Here is a 27,178-nt window from a genome sequence, read left to right as displayed (position 1 = left end):
AGAACAAACAAAAAGTTATTCTCATGTTATATCACTGGCTAAATTTTCTCAACGACTTTCTGTGATATGCAGAAGTACATCAAAATTTCCTTCAGCCAATGAGGCTTGCACTAAGGAACAGTAAATTTTGTAGCTATAAATCAGCTCACGCTAATACACGCAGAATTGGCAAGAAAATGTATTTACATGAGAAATAATAAAATGTCACTGTAAATTAGTTTGACAGACAAAACGTGAAGTTACACAATATTTGGCCGTCTAATTCCAGACTTGGCTAAACTAGTTAAGCATCACTAGGTGGTTGTCTACGCCCGCCAATGCGACCACCTCTGGCGGCTCGACCTCGGGGAGCTCCTCTTCCCCGGCCTCTTCCTATTGAAGAAACCACCCCAGCTTGTCTCATTTGAGCCCTTTCCCTGCTCGCTCTGATAATTTATGGTCGTTGAAGTACTACTCACTGGCGAAGCCTGCTTTATCTCTTCAGTTTCTGAGCAACGCCAGCAGTGCTTTGTTTGGGAGCAGGTATAACTCTGGAGGAGCCAGTTTCTGCAGCAGGGGTAGCTGAAGTGCCCTCAGCTGTGCTAGGTGCGGGTGCCGGCTCGGCCACCTGATCAGTCTCAACTGGGTCATTAGCATCATTGGACTTATCAGAACCATCGGCAGCCTCCTCAGCCACCTCGCCTTCCTCGTTCTTATCATCAGTCGAAAGCTCGGGAGAATTGATCTCACCTACTTCGAGCGCTTCATCATCAACCACGGTCTGCGAAGGTTCAGGAGTTGCAGCTGGCTCGGAGTGACCTTCCCGAATTTCTTGGTTTTCCACAAGGTTAGATACATCATTACCACCCTCAACATCTGCACCCTCTGGTAACAATTCTCCCTCTTCTTTCTCACTCTCAATTTCCATTGCTGATTGCTGGTTGTCTGGCTCCCCCTGATCTCTCTGCATATCATCAGAAGTCACTTTTGACTCAACCGTTTGATCCAAATTCTCCTCTAAAATGCTGTTTTTGTCCCCTTGTGATTCTTCCTGAATCGCACTATCTACATTCTGCGGATCTTTGGACTCAACTTTCTCAACAATAACCTCGCCTTCTTCATTCTGAGCTTCAACGGCTTCTTCATTTTGACCTTGAAGTAACTCACCACCCTCAAATGACTCTACAGCGAGTGGTTGACCGCCAGGATGTTCTGGAGTTGCAGCAGGTTGTCCTTCAGCACTTTCCTGTGGGGAATCTGAACCCTTTGATTTCTTCACAGAGAGTGCACCGGCATCTGAGCTAGTCTCGCCAGGTGCAACTGATTCATCATGTAACTCGGAGGTGGAGGTAGGAGCAACACGTTTACGAGCCATTGATTGAGGTAATTGAGAAAGACTGCTTTGAGTGTCTGTGTCAACTGAAGACCCAGGCTTGCTTGCAATTTGAGATCCTTCAGCCTCTGACATTTCTCGGTCACCTTGTGGCTCCTCAGGTTTTCCCAGACGAGGCCTGACCAACCTTCTTCCTGTTTTACGGGGTTCAACATTAGCTTTAGGTAAAACAGGTTTTTTCTTACTTTCTTCAGTCGCTTTAGGTGGTAAACTGCTTGCTCCAGGGGCGTTTGAGATAATGCCAGGGGATTGGATGGGGACCAGAGGACCTGCATGAAGTTGGATAAAAATTACAATATCATAGCGAAATGATAATGATTTATAGCAACAAGACAAAATTACCTGCAGCACTGCCCGAAGTATCAGCAATTAAAGTTGCATCACCTTGATTAACACGACCTCCAAGCTCTGAAAACACAGACTGAGCTTCTTTTTCAAAGTTTTCAACAGCTGATATATAAGGAGAAGCAAGCTCGTCTGTGTTGGACCCAGAAAGAAGTTGAGCCACATTGGTTCCCTACGAAAAGTGTGTAAAACGTTTAATCTCAAGAACAGACTAATAAAAATATTTGTTGTGAAACAAAAAATAAAGTAGAAAACTAGAGTCAAGGGCACACACATCACACATAATAATCCTTGTACGTCAAATAACTTTAGCAGTTTTCACAATGAAAAGAATAATAGCTTATGTCCTTACCTCGGGAAGGTTCCCTGTTATAACCCTAAGCTTCTCAATTTCATCTGATAACCGTTTCACTGCCTCCTTATGCCTCTCAATTTCATTTATAAACTTCGTTTTCTCCTGAAAGGAATATTGAGGAATAAAAGAAAACAAACGTATCATTATGGCACTGACACAGGTAAGAAGTCAAACTACTAGAGGGGAATCCACAATAAAGCATTTAACAAGTCCCACAATGTCCCAATATTGAGTACTGAAGAAGTGCCATTGAAGTAACCAAAACCGGAATAGCAGTGTCCATAAATTATAAGAGTTTTAGACATAGGTTCATGTCTCTCAGACAAAAGAGAACACACATGCACATGGACACTAAACTGAATCTTAAAAGGCAAGTGAAAGAAACACATGGTAAATAATTTCATAATCACGAGCAGTCCTACTAACAAATTGTAAACATGATTGTTCCTTCCAGCCGCAGAACAGCCAGGTATGCATGAACAAAATTTAAAGACATTGGTACTATCTGAGAGAGGGTTTCTTTTTTCCCCTTCGGTTGTCTAGGGTGGGGGGGCTGTCTAACAGAAATAGATTATTAGAGTCAGAAGGTCGCTCCAATCTATTCAGTCACATTTCTTATTAGCTCGTCCACATTTCTCAATTATGCCCATATTAATTCAGCATTCTTCCACAAGTCTAATCAACTACGCAAGAGGGTGAATATTCAATGCTTCAAAGGTAATAGTGATAAAGTATTAGTATCTAAAAACATGGAATTATATGGAAAAAAATCAAATGGCAAAAAGAAAATGGAGTTTCTTTCGGGAGGGGCGTGGGGGGGAGTACCTGTTCAACATTGCTGTAGGAGTCTTTTATGGCTTTTTCAGTCTTCAGTCGTTTTCCTTTCTCCAATCGATTCTCTTCCTTTTCCTTTTTCAATTCATCTCTCAGTCTCTCCAGATGTTTCTCCAAAATCTAGTCAAAATAGGAAATAAGAAAGTCAAGATAGGGCACACTCTCCTTTCTGAAAATAAAAATAAGGGGAAAAATAATTCTCAATCATAGTTTAAGTTTAAACAAACCTGTATTCTGGTGTCCTTTTCCTCTTTCATGGCCTGCTCACCAGTTACATCACTGATTGACCTCTTCCCTGATAAGCAACATCAAGTTTTGACTTTTGAATGACATTTCAGCAACAAACAAAGCAACATGTATACATCTGGCAAAAAAGAGGAGGGTAAGTCTAGAGCGGCCCCTGTAGGGGACTGGGGCAAAGCAGACTACCTTGCTTGATTTCTTCTAGCTGCTTAGAAAGTTGTTGATTTTCTTTCCCTAGATCCTCCTTTTCCCTAGACAAACTATCGTTCCTCTTCTGAAAGGATGAACAGATAAGCTAAGTGAGACAGTCGAATAAACAGCAATGCCAAACAATCTATAGATTACTGAGGACGCCCTAATTACAGGACATAGAAGTATACTATTATGAAAAAGGAATATACAAAGTTGATCACAAGCACTACTAAATTTCCAAATGAGAATGCACAAAAACCTTGAATTGAGCCAGCATTTTCTTGTGTCTTTCCAAATCCAGCTTTAGGGAAGCCTGTTATACAAACCATATCAGATTAAATATATTTGAAGGGAAGAAATTAAATTTCCTAGATTTTAGTCAAGAGATTATGGCACACCTCAACTTGCAAAACATCATTTATCCTCTTTTCTCTCTCTTCCAGCTCCAACCTGCACTTAGAAAGATCCTGCTCCAGGTGTGAAATTAAATCATGTTTTTCCACAAGAATTTTCCCCATTTCCTCTGCCTGTGCATCCTTCTCTCTTAGTTTATCCTGATAAAATGAAAGAAAGAAAGAAAACATATTAACAGAGATACAAATAACATTAGAAAGACAACTAACGGCCAGGTATGACATTTAGATCATAAATGACTAAAACAGCCTTAACAAGACACTTGCTCTAGATTTTCTCTACTACTCTCTTTCTTTTCTAATTCCAAAAATATTATTTAAGTTTATTGCAATTAGGAAGCAATATATATTAAAACTAGCGATTAGACACATAACTGCTCACTAGACGAATCAAACATGTTAAAACTTGCAAAATCTGAGTTTATGTGATGAAGAATGGCCTTCTAAAAGTTACGCCACCATCAGCTTTCTGAAGAAGGCCATGAAAGTATCAATTAAAACTTACCTGTGCTTTGCAAAAAGGGATGCTCACTTCAAACTTCTAAATGCAAGCTTACAAAGAAAAAATACGATAACAAGTAAGCTTTGCCAAAATCAATGAAACTATTATTGCTCCCCTCCTATGCTGATATTCACATTAATTTCAAAGAAATTCAGGCAGTAACCACGTGCTACCAGCAACTTGATTAACATCCAAATATTGTTATGGCAGAATCATTTTCAAGAGAGTAAGACACATCCAGGCTTAAGAGAAAGAGGAATAACAATTGACACACTAAATATCAAGAGACAGAAGGCTAAGAGAATACTAGATCGTTTTTTTTTTTTGCGTGAAATACTAAATCTAATTATAACTTGATAGTAACTAGTGATGAACATGTTACAAATGAAATGCAGACAATAAGTCAACAGGCTAATCACCAACAAATGATATCATCTTCAACCAACCTGCATATCCCTCACAAGATTCTTCATTCGATCATACTCTTCCACATCAATATTTTTACACCTTTCAAGCAGCTGAACATTAAAAACAAATAAATAAATAATGAGAAAAATTAAGACATGGTATTGAACTTCATTATCATCTCCAAAATGCAATACCTCAGAAACCTTGTAATCTAGATTGTTCTTTTCCATCTTAATTGTTTCAATTGCATGCTTACATCCTTCTAACTCAGTCTCTTTCTCCTTCAGTAGAGTCTCTACATTCTGTGTCTCAGCTCTTGCCTTTTGTGCTATTTCACGCAATTTCTAGTATAATTTTAACATCATCTATTAGTAACACCATTTTAGGGCAATACAAATTACGTTTGCACAAAAACACAACAGATAATTGGCAAATGCATAAAGGGGGGGGGAATAAAAATACATCATTACAAATTATTGCATTACCTGGCAGTCCTCAAAATTGTGCTTATTTTCTTCCCTAAGCTGCATGTTGCTCTCGCGAAGTAAGTTAAGTTCTCTAACCTGAGAACCATTTTTGACAAATAGCTCACGATTTCAACCATATATAAATTTATCATGCAATACTTTTAGCTGAAACAATATAGTGGATAATGTCCTCATGAAGCATGTGAAATGCTAAATATAAAGGTCGTTGTTAAACCACAGTAAACTAGGAAAAATGCAACCAAAAAGAAAAATTCTTAACCTGAAGCTGCAATGATTTGAACTCTTCTTCACTGAACAACAATGATTTTGATTTAGCACGTTCAGCTTCTAGTGATGCATGTGCAGAGTCTGCTGCCTTCAGAGCACTGTCAAGCTACACAGCCAATTGAAACAAAAGACACAGAAACAATAAACAATTAAATACAGAAATCACTGGCTCATGAGAATAAGTCATAATCAAACTCACGAAACAGGCTACATGCCCTTGGGAAGCTTGCAAAGGAAAAGCACTGTAATTTCTCCAAATCCAGAGTTAAGACACACTAATGAAGGAAGCAATTAAAGCCAAAATGGGGGTAAAAAAGACTAGAGAATTTCCCCCGGGCCTCAATTTCACAACCAAACACAATCAACACCCAGTTTATGCAAAAATGATATCAAAGAATGATACACAAGTACTAATTTGAGAAGAAGTGCTCAAACTATTCATAAAAATTTAAGAACAATATCAATATGGCAGGATCAGTAGGATCTTAATGGATTGAATCATTGAAGGTCCAATCAATCCTATGAATTCTGCAGTTCTACCATTTACTTCTTATAGGTGGACTCAATCACTAAGACATATGGTCATTGGATTGTTCCCTCATATGAGGTTCAGATCAGAATGTTATTAACCAACCAGCAACGAGAGTGAAAGAAACAACTTCCAAAGAACTCAATAATTGAGACGTGAGACACAGATAGTACTGTCAATACCGTTAGTAACATGAAGATTTGAAAAATAAATAAATAATCACTCAAGTCAATTTACCTGGGAGTGTAATCGCAGTTTTTCCTGTTTTAATAAGGAAATTTCTGTTTCTGCCTGTTACAGTGTAAAATAATGTTATATAACCAGGCAACTAACAGGTAAATACAAGAAAGAAAAACATAAGCATCGTGAAAAAATACTCACAATTTCTTTTGAGCGTCGAAGATAGCTAATCACATTTTGTAGACCAGCATCACATATTGTATCTGCACTAGTACTTGAGGAAATACCAGCAATATTACGTTCTTTCTCAGCCCATTGGATATGCAAAGCTTCCAGTCGGCTATGCAGTATTTTATTCTGCGGAGATTTCACAACATTACTCGGCTAAATAATTAAATATCAAATAACAATAAAGGGGAATGTGTAAATGGAACTGCCATCAAGGGGATCATGAGGGGTTCTATATGTCTGCCTCAATGCATCAACATAAAGCCTCGCATGATGCTTCAAGGATAATGCCCAAGTATCTAACAGAAAATTACAAACTTGAGTAGAATAAGATTTCCTAAAGTAGCAGCAAACCCTGATATTTCAAAACTAGTCCAGCGGCATAAAGAATATTATCATGTTCAAATGAACTAGCGTGCCAAACAATATACATTGAACGAATACATCAAAGGGGGAATTCAAACAATAATGCAGCAACTACAATGTTAGTCTATAAACCCCGAAAAGCTACTTGAATTACAAACGCAGATTATGACATAAACAATAAAAATATCATTTTAAATGTACTATATCTTTTGATAAAGTTAACATATAGTTTTATGCATAAATTGTTCTCTTCTGTGCTTGTCAGGAACAATTCAGTTCAAATAAAACAACAACCATATAGCAAGTATTTGTTCCTCCAAACCAGCCCTTCCAACATGCACACTTCATCTCATAATCATTAAGCTAAACAAGGGGGAAAAAAATCAAAACACTGTTGATTATAAAGCATATCACTGAAAATACAATAACCTGTTCATTGATTTCATTGTACTTCTTCTCCGAGTCATTCTTAGCCTTCTCTAGCACTGCCTTCTCCTCTTCCCACTTGACCTTTAGTTCATTCTGTCAAATGCAAAAGAATGACATGTATTGCAATTCTTAAATTTCATACATTTTAATACTTCGTTATTACAAAATCAGCAACCAGTGACAAATGTGCACATGCACATTATTACGTATTCTATATTTGGTTTTAATTGCTTGAATCCAACAAAAAGGAAAAAGGAAAAAAAGTAGAAATTACATTAAAGAATTACAACTGTAGGATTAGGACACAGTCCCCCAAAACAAAAAAACTCCATCAAAACAAAAGTAAATCAACAAACACAAAAATATTGCATAAAATGTGAAATGGGTTTAGATGTGAGCATTCCCCTCTAGCCAGATTTACCAAGGAATTTTGAAAACCAAAGCTGCCGTAGCATTCAGTTAAATCATTCGTGGGCATTTATCTCATATCTTGAGTTTTTGAGTTCAATTGGTCCTTAAAAAGGGATAAAAAATAATCATGTTAAAGACCCTTGCCTTGGCTCTCAAGAGGTTCAGCACCTCTTGCTTTATGACAGGAACTGACTTCAGCCAGGCACTCACCTGGCAGTGCCTTCAGCACTTTTATGCTTCACTCAAGCAGTGTGCCTTAACCTACCCACCAGAGAGCAAAGTAAGGTGCAAAGGAAAGGGGCAGCCTTTGAAGCCGAGCCCCAGAATCCTAGCGCAGTATGAATTCTTACAAGACAGGAAAACTATAAACCCAGCCAATAACTAAAAATGACTTGGGCAAAACAGTCATTCTCACTTAAAAATATTGTTTAGGCTGTTAATTTTTTAGGTTCAGTAAATAAATATTGAAAAAGAAAGACAAATGGCCATTAGTTTATTTTGTCATTGAATTTTTTGGACACAAGTACAACTTACTGTTATTTTGTTAATTGCTTGGCAGCCATGGTTACTACATCTTTAGGATTGTAAAGTTCACTAATTAACTTTATACTTGGACACATGGCTCAATGATTTTATAGGTGAACTTAACATTATTATCAATTATGACTTGAAATCATGATCATTATGATTGAATAGTCAATTTATTGGTCAAATGATGGTAGAAACTTCCATTTATTCATTTTTATTTATATAACATATTTTGCCTCACTTAGCATGTGCTTTCTAAACACCTTGCTTCACTTAAAACCAAGGTATTGAAAATCAGACTGGTTATTGAATCGGCTGAGATTAGGGATTAAGGGTCAAGGATTCAAACAAGGGTCAAACTGGTTAAAATAAAATAAAATAAATTTAAAAAATACATTAATTCTCAATACATCCATCCATATTCAAGTCTTAATATCTCATACAATAATTCTAACAATTATAAAACACAACAATATTGAAAATAATTATATATTTGAGTAATATTAGACTTGATAAAAGAATAAAACCAAGAAATATTTTTATCATTTTATATTTAACCTCATTTTTAATTTTAATTTGGTTTCTAGTTCTACATAATAATTTCATAATGCTTTATTTTCTTTTAATACTAATAATACAATCTCTTAAATGATATTTTCCATTCTACTTAACAGCCAGGTGGTCTTTATTAGTTTGTGCATAAAATGGAAAAGAAAAAGAAAAAAAGAAATATCATTTGCAAATGAAAATGGAATGAATGAGAGGCCAGAGAAGGTAACTATGTTTCGAACCCACAACATTTTAGAAGGCTAATTGAGAGAGCATCCTGCAAAACCACAACCGAGATTAGAGTCCCAAACCGAGATTAGAGTCCCAATCCTTAAATGACACCACTTGCTTCCCAATGATGTTCACCTGTCCCACACTTTCGCTTTTCAATCAAAACCCTAATATACTCAAAAGGCTTCCCACATCTAAATGGCACCACTAGTTCTCTCTCTAGACCCGAAGTCTTCTCAAGATGGCTTCATACAGACTCCAAATATCTCCTCTATTTAAAATAAAATAAAATAAATTTAAAAAATACATTAATTCTCAATACATCCATCCATATTCAAGTCTTAATATCTCATACAATAATTCTAACAATTATAAAACACAACAATATTGAAAATAATTATATATTTGAGTAATATTAGACTTGATAAAAGAATAAAACCAAGAAATATTTTTATCATTTTATATTTAACCTCATTTTTAATTTTAATTTGGTTTCTAGTTCTACATAATAATTTCATAATGCTTTATTTTCTTTTAATACTAATAATACAATCTCTTAAATGATATTTTCCATTCTACTTAACAGCCAGGTGGTCTTTATTAGTTTGTGCATAAAATGGAAAAGAAAAAGAAAAAAAGAAATATCATTTGCAAATGAAAATGGAATGAATGAGAGGCCAGAGAAGGTAACTATGTTTCGAACCCACAACATTTTAGAAGGCTAATTGAGAGAGCATCCTGCAAAACCACAACCGAGATTAGAGTCCCAAACCGAGATTAGAGTCCCAATCCTTAAATGACACCACTTGCTTCCCAATGATGTTCACCTGTCCCACACTTTCGCTTTTCAATCAAAACCCTAATATACTCAAAAGGCTTCCCACATCTAAATGGCACCACTAGTTCTCTCTCTAGACCCGAAGTCTTCTCAAGATGGCTTCATACAGACTCCAAATATCTCCTCTAATTTGATCCTCCCTTAATCAATCTTTGGCTCGATCTTCTACTACTAGCACTAGGCCTAGAATTTCTTCTTTGACTGTGCCTAGCCGTCCTTCTCTGTATGGTTACCCCCACCACTACCCCGCCTCCTCCTGCTAGGTCATTGGTGCCCTCGTTGATGTTAGATTTGAGGAGGAATAGGGGAGGAAGATGAAGGACCAAGGGGATAGGCACACAAAGTTTAGGCTTAGGCATTCATCTGATTCTTCTATGATTTTTTCAATTTTTTTATTTTTTAAAACCAGAGCAGCATCATTTTGGCGCTTCAAGGAAGGAAGGGATATTGACCAATTCAACCTGCCTGATCTGTGGGGTTGAACAGGTCAATCCAGTTTCTTCCCAAGTTGACTTCCCATCTAAAGAAGCAGTAAACTGGGCTGGGCACCCGGCAGACCGGCCGGCCTGGTCTGGTCTTCCAAACCATGCTTCAAACACTCAAATTTCACAGAAGATGAAAAACTAAAAACTAAAGAAACAAACTCAACATGGAAAGTGCTTGCATGGAAAAAAAAAACATAAACTAAAGATGGAAGGTGCTGGAAATTTTACGTTTTCAATTTTCATAGCATTGGCCAATTTATGTAATTCTGCTGCCTCCTCTTGCAGAGCAGCTAGTGCTTGTGAAGTTTTTGTCAACTCTTGAATTGTCTCAGATTGAAGGATAACCTGAATAACAAGAAAGAGGATTATAAACACATAAATAATAACTTATGTTCTCATCTAACTCTCACACATACACACCACTTGAAAAAAAAAAAAAACCGTCCAAATTTCAAGTAATTAAACAATTGAAACAGAGCTTCCATAATATAAGTTACAAACAAACTTCAAACCAGATGAAGTAAATGTAGAGATAATTGATCTAAGCAGACTCACTTGATATTTGGAAATAACATAATATGTAAATTTGCAGATAAAAATTCAGTCATATTACATGATTGACACTCTAACAGCAAAAGTTTACTACTACTGAAAAGCAGATATATTTGGAAATAACATAATATGTAAATTTGCAGATAAAAATTCAGTCATATTACATGATTGACACTCTTAACGGCAAAAGTTTAATACTACTGAAAAGCAGATGATTGCAAAAAAAAAAAAAAAACAGAGAGAGAGAGAGAGATGATCTATTCTCCTTGACAGTAATGACAAAGGGTTACAAAAAATTGAAGGATCAGAAGCCAACCAGGAAAAGCTTTCGGAGACATCATCAGCACAAAAAACACATAATGACGCCAAAAGGACTATCAAGTCCAGTGTTGAATGCAATGATAATACAAAACCTTGAACCTTGTTCTTATTCTGCTTTAGTTAAATGCTCATGAAGATACAGTATTCAGAGACATCCACAGGCTCAAGCAATAATTTAATTCAACAAACAAATTTTACTATACCAACATCCAAAAAAGAAATTAACCTGTCTTTCATAATTGGTTTGAGCTGCACGCCATCTTTGATGCTCCTTGTCTAAGTCTTCTTTTAAGCCAGAGATCTGAATTTCCATTGCTGAAATTTCCGAACTACAGGCATAGACAATGTAAGAATCATGCAGAGAACAGTAAATTTCACACCACAGTCATAAGATATAACTCACGATTTAGCTAAAATTTCTTGTTTTAGATTTGTGATTTCAGCCATTGCAGATGTCAGAGCCTCTTCCTTTCCCGCAGCTGCGGATGCCACTTCTTCAGATTTCAAGCTAGATTCATTTTCAAGCTCTGAAACCTTCTCTCTCAGGGAACCAAGTTCAGCCTCTAGGGCTTTTTTTGCACTGTCAGCCTAAATAATATTTAAAGAGTGAAAAAAAGCACTTCATTAAATAAGATACAGATTAACAGGTGGCTTTTCAGATTCATTTATTTTATATACCTCAATCTTGAAGTTCTCATGCACAACTTCAATCTGCTTCAGAGCATCTTCATTTACCTCAGCAATGCTCTTATACTGCAATGTATAATGTAACCAATCAGTTAGTTCAAAGAACAAATTGAATATCATTGATGCATAAAAACTAAATGATAACCTGCAGCATGTGAGATTTATTAGCCTGTGCTTCCTCTTTCCATTTTTCAATCTCCTGTTTTGCAGCATGCAATTCAGCAACAATCTGGTGCAATTTATATAAAAGCAAGGTCACTCCCACATGTCAAAGAACACAAGTGATGCTTCACTACAACTATGACCAGCATGTATCAGGCTATGTGAAATATGATGGAGTTTAGTATATTCTGGATTGTTATAGGCATGGTCATATGACTAGCATGGACAGCTAGGCATGGGATACTGGAGGATAGATGGGAGACTAATGGAATTTAGTTAGAGGTTTATGGGGTGAATAAGGGGATTCAAGAGTGAACTAGGTTGAGGGAGGCAGCCAGCACCTCAAAGGCCTAAAACTATCTCTTCTTGAGCCTATTTTACCAGCTTCCAGTTTGCTACTCCATGGGTTTTGCTATTGAGCATTGTGTCCTGTTAGAGCTGCTATTTGAATTGCTCCATTGTATATACTCTGAGTTATCACGCTATAATAACATTTTTAAGTTCTCTTGTTGGGTTCCATCAGCATACTAATCATGTCTTTCATTTATTTTATAAGATAAGTCATGTTGAGTAATAGGATGTTATCCAGTTTCTTGCTATGCTCATTACCATACATCCAGGCTATAAAACACCTAAAAGGTCATAAGGCAAAAGCACATCCACAGCTATACAGTTCGTGCCAGCTTAATTAACAAAAAAAATGTAAACTTACCTCATCATTAGACATAGTGCCAGACCCACTCATTCCATCCATTTCGACATGCTACATTCAATGATTACAAAGGAGTTAATTGCAGAAATGCAAGAATGCACACACGTCCAAGAAACCTTCACTCAAAAGTCAGGCCAATCAACACGCAAGGGATTAACACATACGTCACCCTGAGATCTGAAACATTAAGCGCCCCCCCCCAAAAAAAGAAAAAAAAGGATGGGAGCTTGAACTATACAAATTATCATTTTTGGTTTGACTTGCAGTGATACTATGCTTTATGACCATGCATCTTACAGTAAAACCATAGCAGAAAGTGATGTCTCTATCCCAAAAATAAAATATACACTTCAGCAGCAGTGAAAAATTCCAAAAGCTTCAGAATGCTAGATTATTATTTTTTTTTTCGAAGCAAAATATTAAAGATTTAAGTATTTAACTTCACTCTTCATTTGACATTCAAGAGACACTGCACTAACAATATGACATTAACCATGAGAAAATCATTAGCAGCTTAAGAATTCAGAAATTCTTCAAGAAAAAAATTCAAGTGGATTGTAGCACATAAATATGGAGCCTTTTGATGGGATCCTTGACAATACCCAAAATATCATCAGAACTAACTTAACCTTTATTGTAAATAACCAAAACACACGCACACATGCAAATAATTTTAAGGTCCCTAACAAGTAAGAAACTAAAGATTTCATCCTCAAGTCAAGTATTTTTAAATGAATTCTTTCCATGAAACTTTAAAAATAGAGGCTGTACATACATCTTGTCAGGTTATTTTATTTGTAATTCCTCAATAACTCTAGAGGAAAAACTTACGTTGTCTAACAAATTTTGAAAGGAACATATCAACAGAAATTTAACTGAGAGGGGGCAGGGGAAAAAGAAACCTGGTCATCAATGGAACTCAATTTTCTCTGAAGACTGGAGAGTTTTGCCTGTTAATAAGGATCAAAAGTCAATATTCAACGGATATAAAAAGGATGCACACGGTTGAGAACAATCTGAAACATGTACCTCTGCAACAGCAGCCCTAGACTCAGCTGATGCACTGGCACGCAATGCACCAGCTAACTCCTTGCCCATCTCTTCAACCTGTCTCATAGCATTTTTTAATGTCTGGTCACGGTCTCGTGTGAGTGTCCGCGCACTTTCCCGTTCTTCTTGCAACTCTTTCTTGGCCTCAGCCCATTCCCTCTGAAATTTGAGCCATTAATAATAGATATACCAATAAATCACTAGAAATGAAAGCATGATAACAATTTAGATTAGGAATATTTGCTTGTTTAGGGAACTAGGAAGCACACAAACAGCTAAAATGACAGCAATGCAAATGTAAGATGTGTGCCCAACAGTTGGGATACAGCTACAAAGACATGCATGCTTTGTCCTGCACTATTCTAGTTATTTAAAAAAAAAATAATGGCATCAGATGAGGCTGGAACAAGGCTACGATAAACTACTCACTGCTGGTAACAAAACTGGCATGGTTTACCCTGGCTTAGACACTGCTGTGCAACAAGATCAACAAGGCTAGCTGCACTTGAATGAACACATGGCTCTCTGCTATTTTATGAGTAAAAAGAATAGGATCTGTCGACAGCAGGGATTATCTCTTCCAGGGTACTGAGGGCAAAAGGTAAACCCCTCTGCTATTTTGATTGGGAGAAGAGGGTAGGAATTTTTTTGAGGCAAAATGCAGTTTTGCAGTTATTTTGGCAAGAGAAAGTTTCAAACATACAAAGCTGTTTCCCTCATCACACGGTTGTCATGGGATAGGACAGATTTTATTTTAGGAATCCCTCCAGTGTTCAGCTCATGGTCTTTGCAAAAGGGCGTCTCTGTTCAATCTACCAAGTGACTAGACTGCTACATGTTGGGTAACTTTTTAAAAAGCTTTTCTCTTTCGTGCTCCTGTTTTCTTTGCATGTAAGTCTCAGGTTGAAATGAGGAAAAGCAAAGGACGATCCAAATAAGAGATAAGAAAACAAGAGGAGAAAGGTTAAAGAAAGTGCAAAGAAGAAAAAAAGTCAGGTGAAGCAAGAGGGGAAGAAACCAAAAAAGAGCTTCACATAAAAAATTGTTTGAACCATATTATTTCCTAGTTACACAAACATCAATTATGCATATAGAATTTACTAAAGAATGAACAGCTAATTTTGTATTGTGATCCAAATCCCAAAAGAAAAACATCATGATATAATCTACTTGTAACTTGTAGGATTTCCTATGGGCTTGTCCCAACTACAAATAAATCTCAACCACATTCTCGAGAATTTGTTCCATCACCATAAGTGACGTATCATACTAATATTGCACTTTGCATCCATGCTTCACAATCCAGAAATAAAGAAATTAGGATTCTTCAGTCAACAGGAAGAGCTCAAAAGGAAAATGAAAATGTACCTCCAATTTTTGTATATATTCTTCTTGTTTTCTCCTCTCTGCAGCTCTTGCCTCCTAAAGTTGTCAAAAGGAATGACATTATTCAAATAGTTAGTATAAAAGCAACATGAAATGATAATGATATCCAACCTCTCGGATTTCCTCAGCACTCTGTATGGTACCCAAACTAGCCTGCAAAAAATAGTGTAAGAATTTTCAGAACTTATAAGAAGTCAGATAAAAAACTCAAAAATAAGAACAACAACAACAACAACAAAAATAATATAAATATAAATATATAAAGAAGCTTGTTTCTAACCTGAAGACACTGCACCCTCTCAGATAAACTGCGAACCTCATCAGATGCTCTTTTTTCAGCATTTAATATAATTTCCTTTTCATTCTTCAAAACAGACAACTGAAAAAGAAATGTAAGCAATGAGATCATAAAAGAAACCAGTTCATTGGAATAAAAGTGCTCATAAAACTTTTAAACATTTAATTCCTCAAATTTTTTAACCTCCATAGACAGCTTTCTAGAGTGCTCCTCGGCAGCATTCAGCGACTCAGAACTTTCACGCAATTTCTGTTGGTAGTCTACAATTATTTGAGAAAACTCCACATTTCTTGCTAATATGCCATTGGTTTCAGCTTTCTGACATGCCATCAATCATATCAGATCAAAGAATAAATAAAAAATGCATGAATCAGTGCAATCCAAGCATCATAGAAGGACCATTAACTATTGGGGATATGTGATGACCTGGTGTTCAAATTCTTTTAAGAAGCTATCAAGCCTCTCCCTAGCAAAATTTGCTTCAAGTGCCGACTTGTCACATTCAGATCGTAGTACAATATTCTCACTCCTAAGGATATAACAGTAGAATGGGAAGCAATTATTGTATACAGAGCATCATAGCATAAATTCTAGTAGTGATACAATGGCAATAATGAACTATTTTACACTAAAGACGCATTAATACTAACACAATATGGACAGTGCATTATCCTGATCCTGTGACACATGATATACAAGGTTTGTCATGTATCTACATGTGCCAAATATGCAATGTACATTATAAAACTTTACAACAACACAACAACAACAACAAGCCTTTACCCCACTAGGTGGGGTCAGCTACATAGATTGCAAGACGCCATTATGCTCTATCATTTATCAAGCTTTTAGAAATATTATTAATTAACAGATCGCGTTCAATAACTTCCAAAAGTGTTCTCTTAGACCTTCCTCTACCTCTCTTAATCGGACTCAAAGTTATATGTTCCACTCTTCTCACCGGTGCCTCCCTTGGTCTTCTTTGTACATGCCCAAATCATCTCAACCGATTTTCTACCATTTTTTCTCAATAGGTGCCACCCTCACTTTTTCGCATACGTGCTCATTTCGAATTTTATCTTTACGTGTATGTCCGCACATCCATCGTAACATTCTCATCTCTGTTACTCCAACTTTATGCTCTTGATGTCCCGTTAGAGCCCAGCATTCACTACTATATAACATTGCCGGTCTGATAGCAGTGCGATAAAACTTTCCTTTAAGTTTATTAGGCACCTTACGGTCGCAAATAACTCCTTTAGCTTTTCTCCAACTAAACCACCCAGCTTGAATTCTATGTGAAATATCTCCACTAATTTCGCCATCATTTTGAATAATGGCTCCCAAATATCTAAACTTTGTTTCTGAAAAATGGGCAACATACATTCATTATTTACATCTACAACTATCTCTTAAACAAAACCTTCTAAACAATACGGCATTAAAATTTATGCTCCTCCCTTGTGTTAGGCTGTTAGGTTAATAGTTAAAATCAGTTAGCCTGCTACTATGAGTTACCACTCTATATAAAAAGACACTACTTCTTCTAATATAAAGAGTACACACTCCTGCTGCTTCCATTCACTCCTTCTAGCTTTTGAAGCAACAAATAGGGAGTGCCACTGTCATCCATAGGTATAGGCTACAAAGATTCCTTGATCTTTTTGCCACATCCCCACTTAAGTTCACAACAGAGGAAGGCCAACAAGCAGAAAAGGATAACAGATTTCAACATGCGGAACCCAATTGACAAATTACTGATGTCCTCAATGCTCTTAATGGCAGAGTATATACTCACCAGAACAGTGTTTTGTGATGGCACTGATCAAGTCTCGATGTTCTTTGTCTCTCAAATGAATGCAAATATCAAACAACTACAGAAAGTCTTGAATTCAAGTGTGGATGAGTTAGATGCGGTGGCATTGGTTACCATCCAAGATCATGTATTACATCCGTGGGTCCAGGGGAAGAATATGACTCCTTTATCACCTCAACTCCCACAAGGTGTAATCCTCTTTGTTCATATTATAATTAATTCCCTTTTCCTCAATTTAAAGGGTGAGGGGGGGGGGGACCACCAAGACCCACATGTTACTTTGACAACAGAAGTTTACTCACTATTTTAGTAACAGCAGCTCTAAATCAGTAGTTCATTCCAGTGAATATTTTTCAAACCATGATATAATAATAGCAATTAGCAAGGAACAATTCCATATCAACAAAAAATTAAGACTGCCAAATCAGCGAGAAGAATTATTTGTAGAAACTTTACCTAGATTGTGCTAGATCATCCTCAAGGCACCTTACACGTTCCATAGCCTTTTCAAGGGACTTTTTAGCAGCTTCCTAAAATAGTGCAAATAATGAAACATGTTTAGAAGAATGAAATGACAAGTGACCGTTTCTTAATGTTTCCACGTTTACCTGTGAGCTTTCAATAATTGCTTTAAGGCTGTTTCTTCCTCCATCTGCGTCAGCTAATAGTTTGAAAATAAAATAAAAATGTAAGGAGCCGTTAACTCTACAGACTAAACAATAAAAATTAAATGAATGAACTTTCTTAGAAAGTGACAATCCAGAAGAACAGTCGATATTAACATGCAAACTTTTTTCAAATGCAAAAACAAAATATATGCAACCCTGTCCCATTTGGATTGGTCAATTTCATTTAACTGTAGAAACATGAATTAATTACTAGAATTTTGTTACAACCAATAAGATTTTCAATGTTTTGGGGTCATAAAGTCATAAATTTAGTTTTAATGATGATGGCTAGGAGGTGAAGGAAGCCAAGCTTTAAGTGTCATTTAAGGTGTCCTAGCGTCAGCACACAGCATATGGAAGGACTGCCCTTCAGCCAATAACCACGTAACTCTGAGAATCAACCCTTAGCCAAATTTTTTGCACTCTTTGGTTCTGTTTCCATCCATCGATAATGGGATCTGAACTAACAAATCAGCCAACAGACAAGTTACCAAAGATCCAAAAATCCTATCTTTTCCCCAGGTTTTTCTACTCCACTTGTATAATTTCCTTGAAATTTGTGATGCCAACTGCTTCTATTTGATTAATTCAATCTTGAAGGATGGCATAACTTAAAAGTCTACATCCTATAGCAAAGGGCAAGCACCCTTTCCACCTACACATCAAATTTCTTAGTTCTGAGATACTGTTGGGATAAAGACAATAATTTTGTTTTCTGTTATTACTTTATTTTGTTTGTTAGTATTTTATTTTATTAAGTCAGATTATTACATTACACAGTAGGATATTTGATCTAAGATAAAGTCTCTGTTTTCAGGGTATTAGTGATCACAGAAAGATAGCTTGCTTTGCCTATTAACCTGGCTGCACTGTACAGCTGTTGAACCAATGAAAATTACTCTGACTTTGCTCAGATATTTATAGGAGGAGCCAAAAGAATCTTCAGAGAATCAGATTGATGAGGATAGCAGTAACTAAAAGAAAAAACAACATATAATTATTTCAGGAACCTGTAGGAGCTTCAGAAGGAATTGAATGAGACAAATGAAGACTATGTTCCTCTTCATACAACCTCTTGTACATTGCAACCTACACGAGAGGAAACAGAAGGTCAAAACTACAGTTATTTGAATATGAGCAACATCAGCATAAGTTACAGCCTCAGATATATTAACCAACGGGAAAGCCACAATAAATTGGGTACTTCGAATCTCAAATAACTACAGGTCCTCTGTACAATGTTTGAAGTCCACCAGTACTATTCACGCCATTTTCCCATTCCTCTATTGAAGAGAAACTCATTCCCTAGATCAAGGACATAGACCTACACTAATCCAAGAAAATCAGGACCATAATAACTACTTACAGATGCATGAAGTGATTCAATCATGCGCCCTTGCTCTTCTGCTCTCTGCAGGACAGCTGTTACTTTATTAGATGCTTCCTCGGTATGTTTTCTGAGCTCCAGATCAAGCTTCTCCTGGAGTTTAATAGAACAAAAACAATTAAGTCAAACATGCTACAAGATCCAGAAGCAAAAATGTTTGGAAAAAAAAAACGGAACCATTTGCCAGCCAACCTCAAACTCCAACTCCTTATTTTCTATCTGGCTAGAGAGACTTCTTGCAAGGCTTCTAAGTTGTGCATTCTGCTCAACCAGCCCATTTATGTCCTTGAAGGTCAACTGCTTCCCAAATGTCAATTGAACACATTATAAAGGCATAGACGAGTAAAAGAAGACCCAGAGAATAAATACAGGAACAGAACTCACAAGGTTCTCTGAGATAACTTTTTCAGCGTCAGTCTCTGTATGTGTTCTTGAAAGACCTTTTGCAGCATCATCAATAGCATCAAACCCAACTGATCCACAACGAAGTTGTATATCTCGGCATTCCTTCAAGAGAACTGTCACCTGAAAAAAATAATTACTGACATTAGATAACTGGTAACTGAACTAAACTATAGATAATGTCTGAAGAAACAATAAAAATGTTAACATTGTTGAGAAGAGAACAACAAAACAACTAAATATGGGGCCCATGCAATGTAGCAATACACAAGACTAGCCAACCAAAGTTCAAATTTACACAATGAAATAACTGTTTGACTAATTTCTAACAAATTTTAGTTTTGTTGTACAATGGTCTTCCATGCAGGCATGCCTACAATATAACATAAATACAGTGCTTCAATGACAGCAAAACATAAAGAATAACACTCCAGCCTATTTCAGCAAAAATCAGAAGACTTTATTATATAGATATTGCATAAGAAATTACCAGAAAATAAATGTTTTATCCTCACCTGTTTTTGAAGGTCAGTAATCTCTTTCTGAGCTAAATTATAATCCCGTTCATGCCTTCTGAGGTCAGCCTGCAAAATATACACCTAAGTGAATCTTGAGATAGAAGGAAAGGTGTGTGGGGAAGACAGATAAAATTTTAAGTTCCGTTGGAAACCTTCAGTTCCTGGATAGTTTTCTCTAAGATTGCCTTCTCGGTAACAGAGTTTTGCAATTTTTGGTTCATCAAAGAGTATGCCTCAACCATCTTTTCATGTTCAACTGCATCGACACCAGTTTATTTATTAGTAAAAGAGACATGAAATCTATCATAAACAAACTACAGATAAGCTCTACCTCATTACTTTTCAAGTACCACAAAATTTGATTGTATAGATGGAAGATATATGAAACACAAAATTAGCACGAGGATCTTAGCATAGTTTTTACATATTTGGAAAACAGGAAGAAAACAGCTTTCTCTTTTAAGGCAATGTCAAATTGTATAGACAAATGATGTTTGCTAATTTACAACTCTCTGATAATGACTCTGAAGTCATGCTTTTTCTTTAATTTTTTGCTACTTTATAAGTCTTTAGTTATATTAAGTCCATGTATCTTCCATTTCAGCCTAAATTCTCCTACAAATTGCAACTATTTTATTTGGATTAAATTATGGAATTTCAGGGTCATTATCACCAAAAGAACAATTTTACTTGAAACAAAAATTAATATATTCCTCAATCGTCACAAAAAATGACATACCCCTTTCATCTATAATGGCTTCTGCTTTCTCCTCTAACTCATACAGAACCTGATAAAGTAAAAAAAAAAATTATGCATTTTTCAATCTAAAACACAGCAAAGTGTCCACACATTAATCAAAGAGAGCATGTTGAAAGCAAGTGAGTACATTAACATGGGAAAAAAATTTATTCAAATATTTGAAGGCATAACCATTGAACTTAAGCATGTAGGTTAAAAATGAAGTGTCCAACACATTTTCATAAAAGGAATTGTTTTATCAAGGCTCAAGACATCAGACCCATTTGACTCATTTTTAATGCTGATGATATTATCAAATAAACTCTATTTCTTGTAAAACCAAGTGAATTTATGGCAGGTAAACAAATTTTAGATGCAATTTTGGCTGCAAATAATGTAATTGAGGATGTTAAAACAGCAAATGCAGAAGGGATTTTTTTACTAGTTGGATTTTGAGAAATCTTATGATAAGGTTAATTTGGGCTATTGAAGAGAGTTTGATACAAACGGAAAACCTGGAATGTTTAAAAATGTAAGGCTGAATCACCCTTAGTTAGAGAGTATAAATAAAAAATTGCACCATGTGAAGCATACCCTTTGCAAAATTGCCTCAGATTCCTTCCTGCCAAGTTGCTCATGTCGCAGAGCATCAACAGCTTCTTGGTATTTTGCATACATTCTCCCCAACTTCAACAAATAAAGAAAGCACAATAAGATAACCTAATTTAATAACTCAAAGAGGGAAAAATGGAGCCAGCATGAAATTTAAAATTTTGATAACTCACACTCCATCCATCACGCAGAAGGGAAGCAGCTAAGGCTGTTCCAGAAACACCAGCAGGAATTTTAGGGACAAGCATGTTACTTTCCTCAACTAAGTCACTGGCTTCATTTGATACCAACCACCTGCAACAAACGTAACAACTCTCTGAAGTCTGGACATGCCAAACAGCACATTTATCAGGCAATATAGAACCAAAATCTAATATGTCCTCATTTTAACGATAATAAAATTTTTAATGTCTCTGAACATCTCCAAGTGTTTGGTACAGAGACAAGACATCAGAAAGAATATTCATGTTAGCTCAGAACAGAACATTTTCAATGTCTCTGAACAACTTCAAATATCTTTCTCCTTCACCAGTATTTCCATTCAACCACAGAAATTGATGGAACAATCATCCCATCACTCCCAGTCAAGATTCAGCAGTTGAGAAAGGTAGTCTGATCCTAGCACTGCAATCCCCTATCCCTTCTGTAAAAACACAGTCCAACACCTCAAACATTTTGCCCTTTCTTGTAGCCATTACAGCATTACCTGGTGGGGTTTGGGAAAGTACAACAAAAAAATAATCTCTGAAAAACTCATTCTCCATTTAGCATCTCCAGAACTGAAAAGAGGCCGTTGGCTCGTAATCTTTTTGTAGAATAAATTCAGAAAAAAACCTCAGGAATCATTAAGAAGGTGCATCTCATCCAACCTTGAGCTCCATTCCTCAGCACCTCTCCTTGATTTCTTCTTATGTTGCGCACAGAATCAGTTTTTCTCTTTCTTTCTTTTTTTCCCTAATATGGTGGGGGTTCTGGTTTCAACTATGATATGTTTCATATTTGGGAACAGTTTTAAGGAAAAAAGAGACAACAAAAGATGACTTTTGTGTCTAATATATGTTCCATCTTTATTTCATAAAAAAATATTAAAAAAAAGACCACATGTAGATGTAGGGGATAGTACAAGACTGAAAGGAATGCATTTAGACACAATAATTCAAAGCAGTAAGAGAATGAGAAAGACATACAGTTCAGGGTTGAAACCACTCTGCGGAAGAAGATTCTGCCCATTTTTCTTACTTCGTTCAATTTCAGCCTCACTTGCCTCGAGCTTTGCTTTCAATTCAGCAGCCTCCTATAAGCGCCCAAATAAATAAATTAAGCATGAGAAGAGTTCTACTTAGAAGTAATAAGAAATCAACGCAAGTCAAATTGTCCAACAACATCATTGCAACAGATATTACAGGAAATCAACCAGACAACGACCCATGTGATGCAGAAGAAATCAAAACATGTTAAAATCTAAAGATCCTTGAAGAAATATAAATATGCAAAATTAGCGTAACACTTGAGTTAAAGACACTGCTCCAGCTAAAATGAGTCAAGCTTGTTTTCCATAAATATTAGTTATCATAATCAAACTATTTGCTAGACTCCACTTAACAGTTCAAACTTTAAGTTAGTTCTTGACATGGAACCATGGCCACTGTGACCAAGTGGTAGAGAACTTGATTGTCACCATCCCCATTCTCCAGCATCCTACGCCTACACTTCAACCATAACAGGCTTTTTGTTTGTCAGGGCCAGTTAGAGATTATAATATAACAATTCATGTCCTTTCACTTAAAAACTTCAGCGTTTGAGATGAATTAGTCCTTGACAATAACAAAACCATATGGAAATCAGTCAAAAAGATAACTCAATTATGAATAAAATCAGGAACAGACAAATAAAGATTTTCTCAGATGAGTTTCAAAAAAATAAAAAAAATCCAGGCATTGAACATCTTCAAACAAGAATACAATTATGGATATTGATTTCCAAATCAAGAATCCATGGTATCCGCTTTCAGGTAACAAATTGAATATTACTGGTTTTTGTATTACCCAACAAGTATGCTCTTCGCGGATGATATAGTTCTTATAGCAGAGACAAGAGAAGAGGTTAATTGCAAACTTGAGTTATGGAGGAGGACATTGGAGTCGAAAGGTTTTCGTCTGAGTAGAAGTAAGACGGAATATTTATATTGTAAATTTGATAAAGGACTATTCGAAAATAATTTGGAAGTGAAATTGGGAGATCAAATTATACCTCAAGTGGAAAAGTTTAGATATTTGGGAGCCATTATTCAAAATGATGGCGAAATCAGTGGAGATATTTCACATAGAATTCAAGCTGGGTGGTTTAAGTGGAGAAAAGCTAAAGGAGTTATTTGTGACCGTAAGGTGCCTAATAAACTTAAAGGAAAGTTTTATCGTACTGCTATCAGACCGGCAATGTTATATAGTAGTGAATGCTGGGCTCTAACGGGACAGCAAGAGCATAAAGTTGGAGTAGCAGAGATGAGAATGTTACGATGGATGTGCGGACATACACGTAAAGATAAAATTCGAAATGAGCACATACGTGAAAAAGTGAGGGTGGCACCTATTGAGGAAAAAATGGTAGAAAATCGGTTGAGATGGTTTGAGCATGTACAAAGAAGACCAAGGGAGGCACCAGTGAGAAGAGTGGAACATATAACTTTGAGTCCGATTAAGAGAGGTAGAGGAAGGCCTAAGAGAACACTCTTGGAAGTTGTTGAACGTGATCTCTTAATTAATAATATTTCTAAAAGCTTAATAAATGATAGAACACAATGGCGTCTTGCAATCCATGTAGCCGACCCCACCTAGTGGGATAAAGGCTTGTTGTTGTTGTATTACCCAACAAACTTTTAATACTAGTAGGCAAAGTGAGAATCCCAGCCTAAACATTAATATGTGGCTGAGAAGGACCAAATACCTTTTCAAACTGTTTTCGAGCAGTAGATTCCTTCTCAAGTTTCTCTTTATAATCATCTTCAATTTGCTTCAGATGAGACTGCTCAAACAACAGCAATGTTTTGAAGTGTAAGCCTTCTCTCTTATCTAAAATTCCATCTTCCAAACGTCAAAAAACCACATATATCAAACAAACTTCACCTCCATTGCTTTGATCACACCCTCAAGCTCTGTTGCCTTTCTGGACCATTCCTCAGAACTTTCTTTATATAGTTCATTAAGCTTATTAACCTGATTACACAAAAAATATGTCTAAATATTAAAAAATAAGAAAAAAATAACATTCTTCCCCAGACTATTTTAAAAAAAATATAATAAATAGAACTTGTCATAACACTCACAGTCGAGAGCTCATTGTACAATTTCTGTTCATTAGCTGCAGCAGCATCTTTAGCTGAAACTAACTCCTAGGAAGTGATAAAAACAGGTTAAACAGGGATTGAATGAGGCAAGAAAAAGAATCAAATATCAAGATAATAAATGGAATCTTTCCAACCTCATGAGTAGATTTAAGTTTCACGTCTAACTCCCTCACTCTATCCTTGTTCCATTGTAGTGATTTAGAGCATTCACTCAATTGCCTCTCTACCTGAAAGTGTTAATCTTAAAATCACATTGTACTGAAGCAAAAAAGTGCAACTTTTAAATTACGAATATCTAGTAATCATATAAATCTCACTGACATCCGCAAGCTTAGAAGCCATCTCAGCCTCCAACTCAGCATATTTTCTGCGCATCTCAAAGGAACTATTAACCTTAGTAGTCAACTCATCATTCAGCCAAGCATTTTGTCTCTCAACAATCTCTTTCTCCTGCTCACATACAATTTAAGGAAAGAAAAATGCAACATCACTTCACATGCAACTTGAAATATCCTGTGCATAAAAAATGTTAAATGTAGAAATACTATCTTATCCAGGACAAAAGCCAAAGCAAAAGAGGTGTAGTTTTGAAGGAACTTGAAATATCCTTCTATGACGAAGTCTTGGGTTGACGGTAAAAGCATATTAGTTTCACCCATCGAGTCATGAGTTTGAAACAGCACTCTGTTGAACCAAAAAAGGAGAAATGAAAAGAAACAGACATTTCTTTAATTACGATCAGACAGATGATTACAATTAGTGAAGCCATGCCAACCTAATCCAAGGCCCTAAACATTGTGACGGATACGTTTCACTTGTCAGAAACCAAACAGCTTTTATACCTAATTGCACCACCTCTACAACTAGTAATTTCTATAATCAGCAGAAAGAATTTACCACAACTCGTAAGATCCACAATCAGACAACTTATACAGAAAGTAAGTGGACGAAAGGAACTCAAGAACCACCTGTGAAAGACGAGTGCATTGAGCACGGCATCGGGCCAACTCTGCCTCCAGTTCACTCAAATGAGCCTCCTTCTGAGCAGCATTTTCAGACAAGTTGACCTTCACGACCAGCAACGACAAGAATGAGAGCATTTTTAAGCGTTTAACTTCAAACCACGCAGAGAGAACATCAAAATGAAAGAAGCAGAGTAGAGAAAATAACTTACAATCTTATCGAGATAGGTCGTGATGGCGGCATTCTTCTCGCTAAGCTGCAAATCCTTTTGCTCATTCAACTCAATTAACTGCCTTTTCGATTTATGCAGCTCACTCACCTCTGTCCTCAACCTCTCTATCTCCCGGTCTTTCTCAATCTACAAACCCAGAATCAATGACAAAAAGCAATAAAAGAAAGAAAGTCAAAAAGTGGCAAACAAACATAACGCTCCATACAGATTGCAAATTAATTTTCTCCTTCTGAGTTTGAACTTCGGCGAGTTCAGCGAGACGTTGATCCAGGGTTGCTTGGAGTTCATCAACATGGGACTCGAGCTTTGAGAATTCAGCAGTAAGAGAGAGGTACTTCTGCTCTATGAGAGAACAGTTCTGCTCGGCGTTAATGTCAGAAGCATCAGCCTTGGCCTTCACAGTCTCGAGCTCGTTGAGAAGGCTGCGGATGAATACGTCGGCCTTCTCGGCCACCGCGGCAGCGTCATTGGAGCAATGGAAGAACTCCTCGTCGGAGAGAAATAGGGGCATTTTTAAACCGGCGACGCCCTAATTCGCCGCGATCAGTCGGAAAGTTCGAACGGAAGTAGAAGAGAAAAGGACGATTGACGGAAGAAGGAACAGGAGAGGGAAGAAGCAAATGTGAAGAGGGAGGGACGATGTTGAATGAATCCCTATGGAGCAAGAACTCGCTACCAAGAATGAAGCTGGAGGCAATTTTGTTCCGTCTTTTTTTTTTCTTTTTTGGGTCTGTGTAGAAGGCGATCAGCATTTGGGCCAGATTCTTTTGTTTGAAGTCCAGAATGCATAATATAGGCCTTGGGCTATACATGAGTTGGACCTTTCGGGTTCTCTGTTAAGCCTCGCTTCCTCGAAATAACTACATAACCAAGATTCTACCAAAAAAAAAAAATACATGTCCAAGAATTTTAAATGTAAAATCTATTACTATGATAGTCCTTTATGTTTTTGTCATCCAGAAAATTATATTATTCTAAGTTAATATGAAAATTATACAAATAAATATTTTTTGATATCCAAAAATTAGGTAAAATAAGAAAAAATATTTCTGTAACGTTGAATAGGCATACAATTCCATACGCTTGTATAGAAGTTATATGGAGTAAAATTAATATCCATGCCATTTTCATTGTAAT

General features: G+C 36.4%; 1 protein-coding gene across 1 annotated transcript; it reads right to left on the bottom strand.

Moving 5' to 3' along the window:
- On the bottom strand, window positions 1-26,708 carry LOC129297813 (nuclear-pore anchor-like). Its single transcript, XM_054936161.1, is given in 50 exon segments — window positions 1-422; window positions 424-499; window positions 502-1,641; window positions 1,715-1,889; window positions 2,070-2,174; window positions 2,898-3,026; window positions 3,134-3,201; window positions 3,336-3,423; window positions 3,601-3,654; window positions 3,740-3,895; window positions 4,703-4,774; window positions 4,859-5,008; window positions 5,150-5,227; window positions 5,412-5,525; window positions 6,186-6,239; window positions 6,330-6,485; window positions 7,152-7,244; window positions 10,422-10,538; window positions 11,293-11,395; window positions 11,470-11,654; window positions 11,745-11,819; window positions 11,899-11,982; window positions 12,628-12,678; window positions 13,530-13,577; window positions 13,657-13,836; window positions 15,046-15,099; window positions 15,175-15,216; window positions 15,344-15,442; window positions 15,545-15,679; window positions 15,788-15,890; window positions 17,634-17,707; window positions 17,786-17,829; window positions 18,856-18,934; window positions 19,212-19,325; window positions 19,425-19,529; window positions 19,617-19,757; window positions 20,150-20,218; window positions 20,305-20,408; window positions 20,892-20,940; window positions 21,486-21,578; window positions 21,677-21,797; window positions 22,691-22,797; window positions 24,447-24,524; window positions 24,626-24,715; window positions 24,826-24,891; window positions 24,981-25,073; window positions 25,168-25,296; window positions 25,815-25,913; window positions 26,021-26,167; window positions 26,247-26,708. Coding segments are annotated over 50 exon segments (6,231 nt in total). The 5' UTR covers window positions 26,553-26,708; the 3' UTR covers window positions 1-283.
- Between the last annotated feature and the right edge of the window lie 470 nt (window positions 26,709-27,178).

This window comes from Prosopis cineraria, unplaced genomic scaffold (genome assembly GCF_029017545.1).
Source record: "Prosopis cineraria cultivar Desert tree isolate PC_DT_omini unplaced genomic scaffold, ASM2901754v1 PC617, whole genome shotgun sequence".
In the NCBI taxonomy this organism is placed as follows: domain Eukaryota; kingdom Viridiplantae; phylum Streptophyta; class Magnoliopsida; order Fabales; family Fabaceae; genus Prosopis; species Prosopis cineraria.
This window is presented reverse-complemented; position numbering and strand designations above follow the sequence as displayed.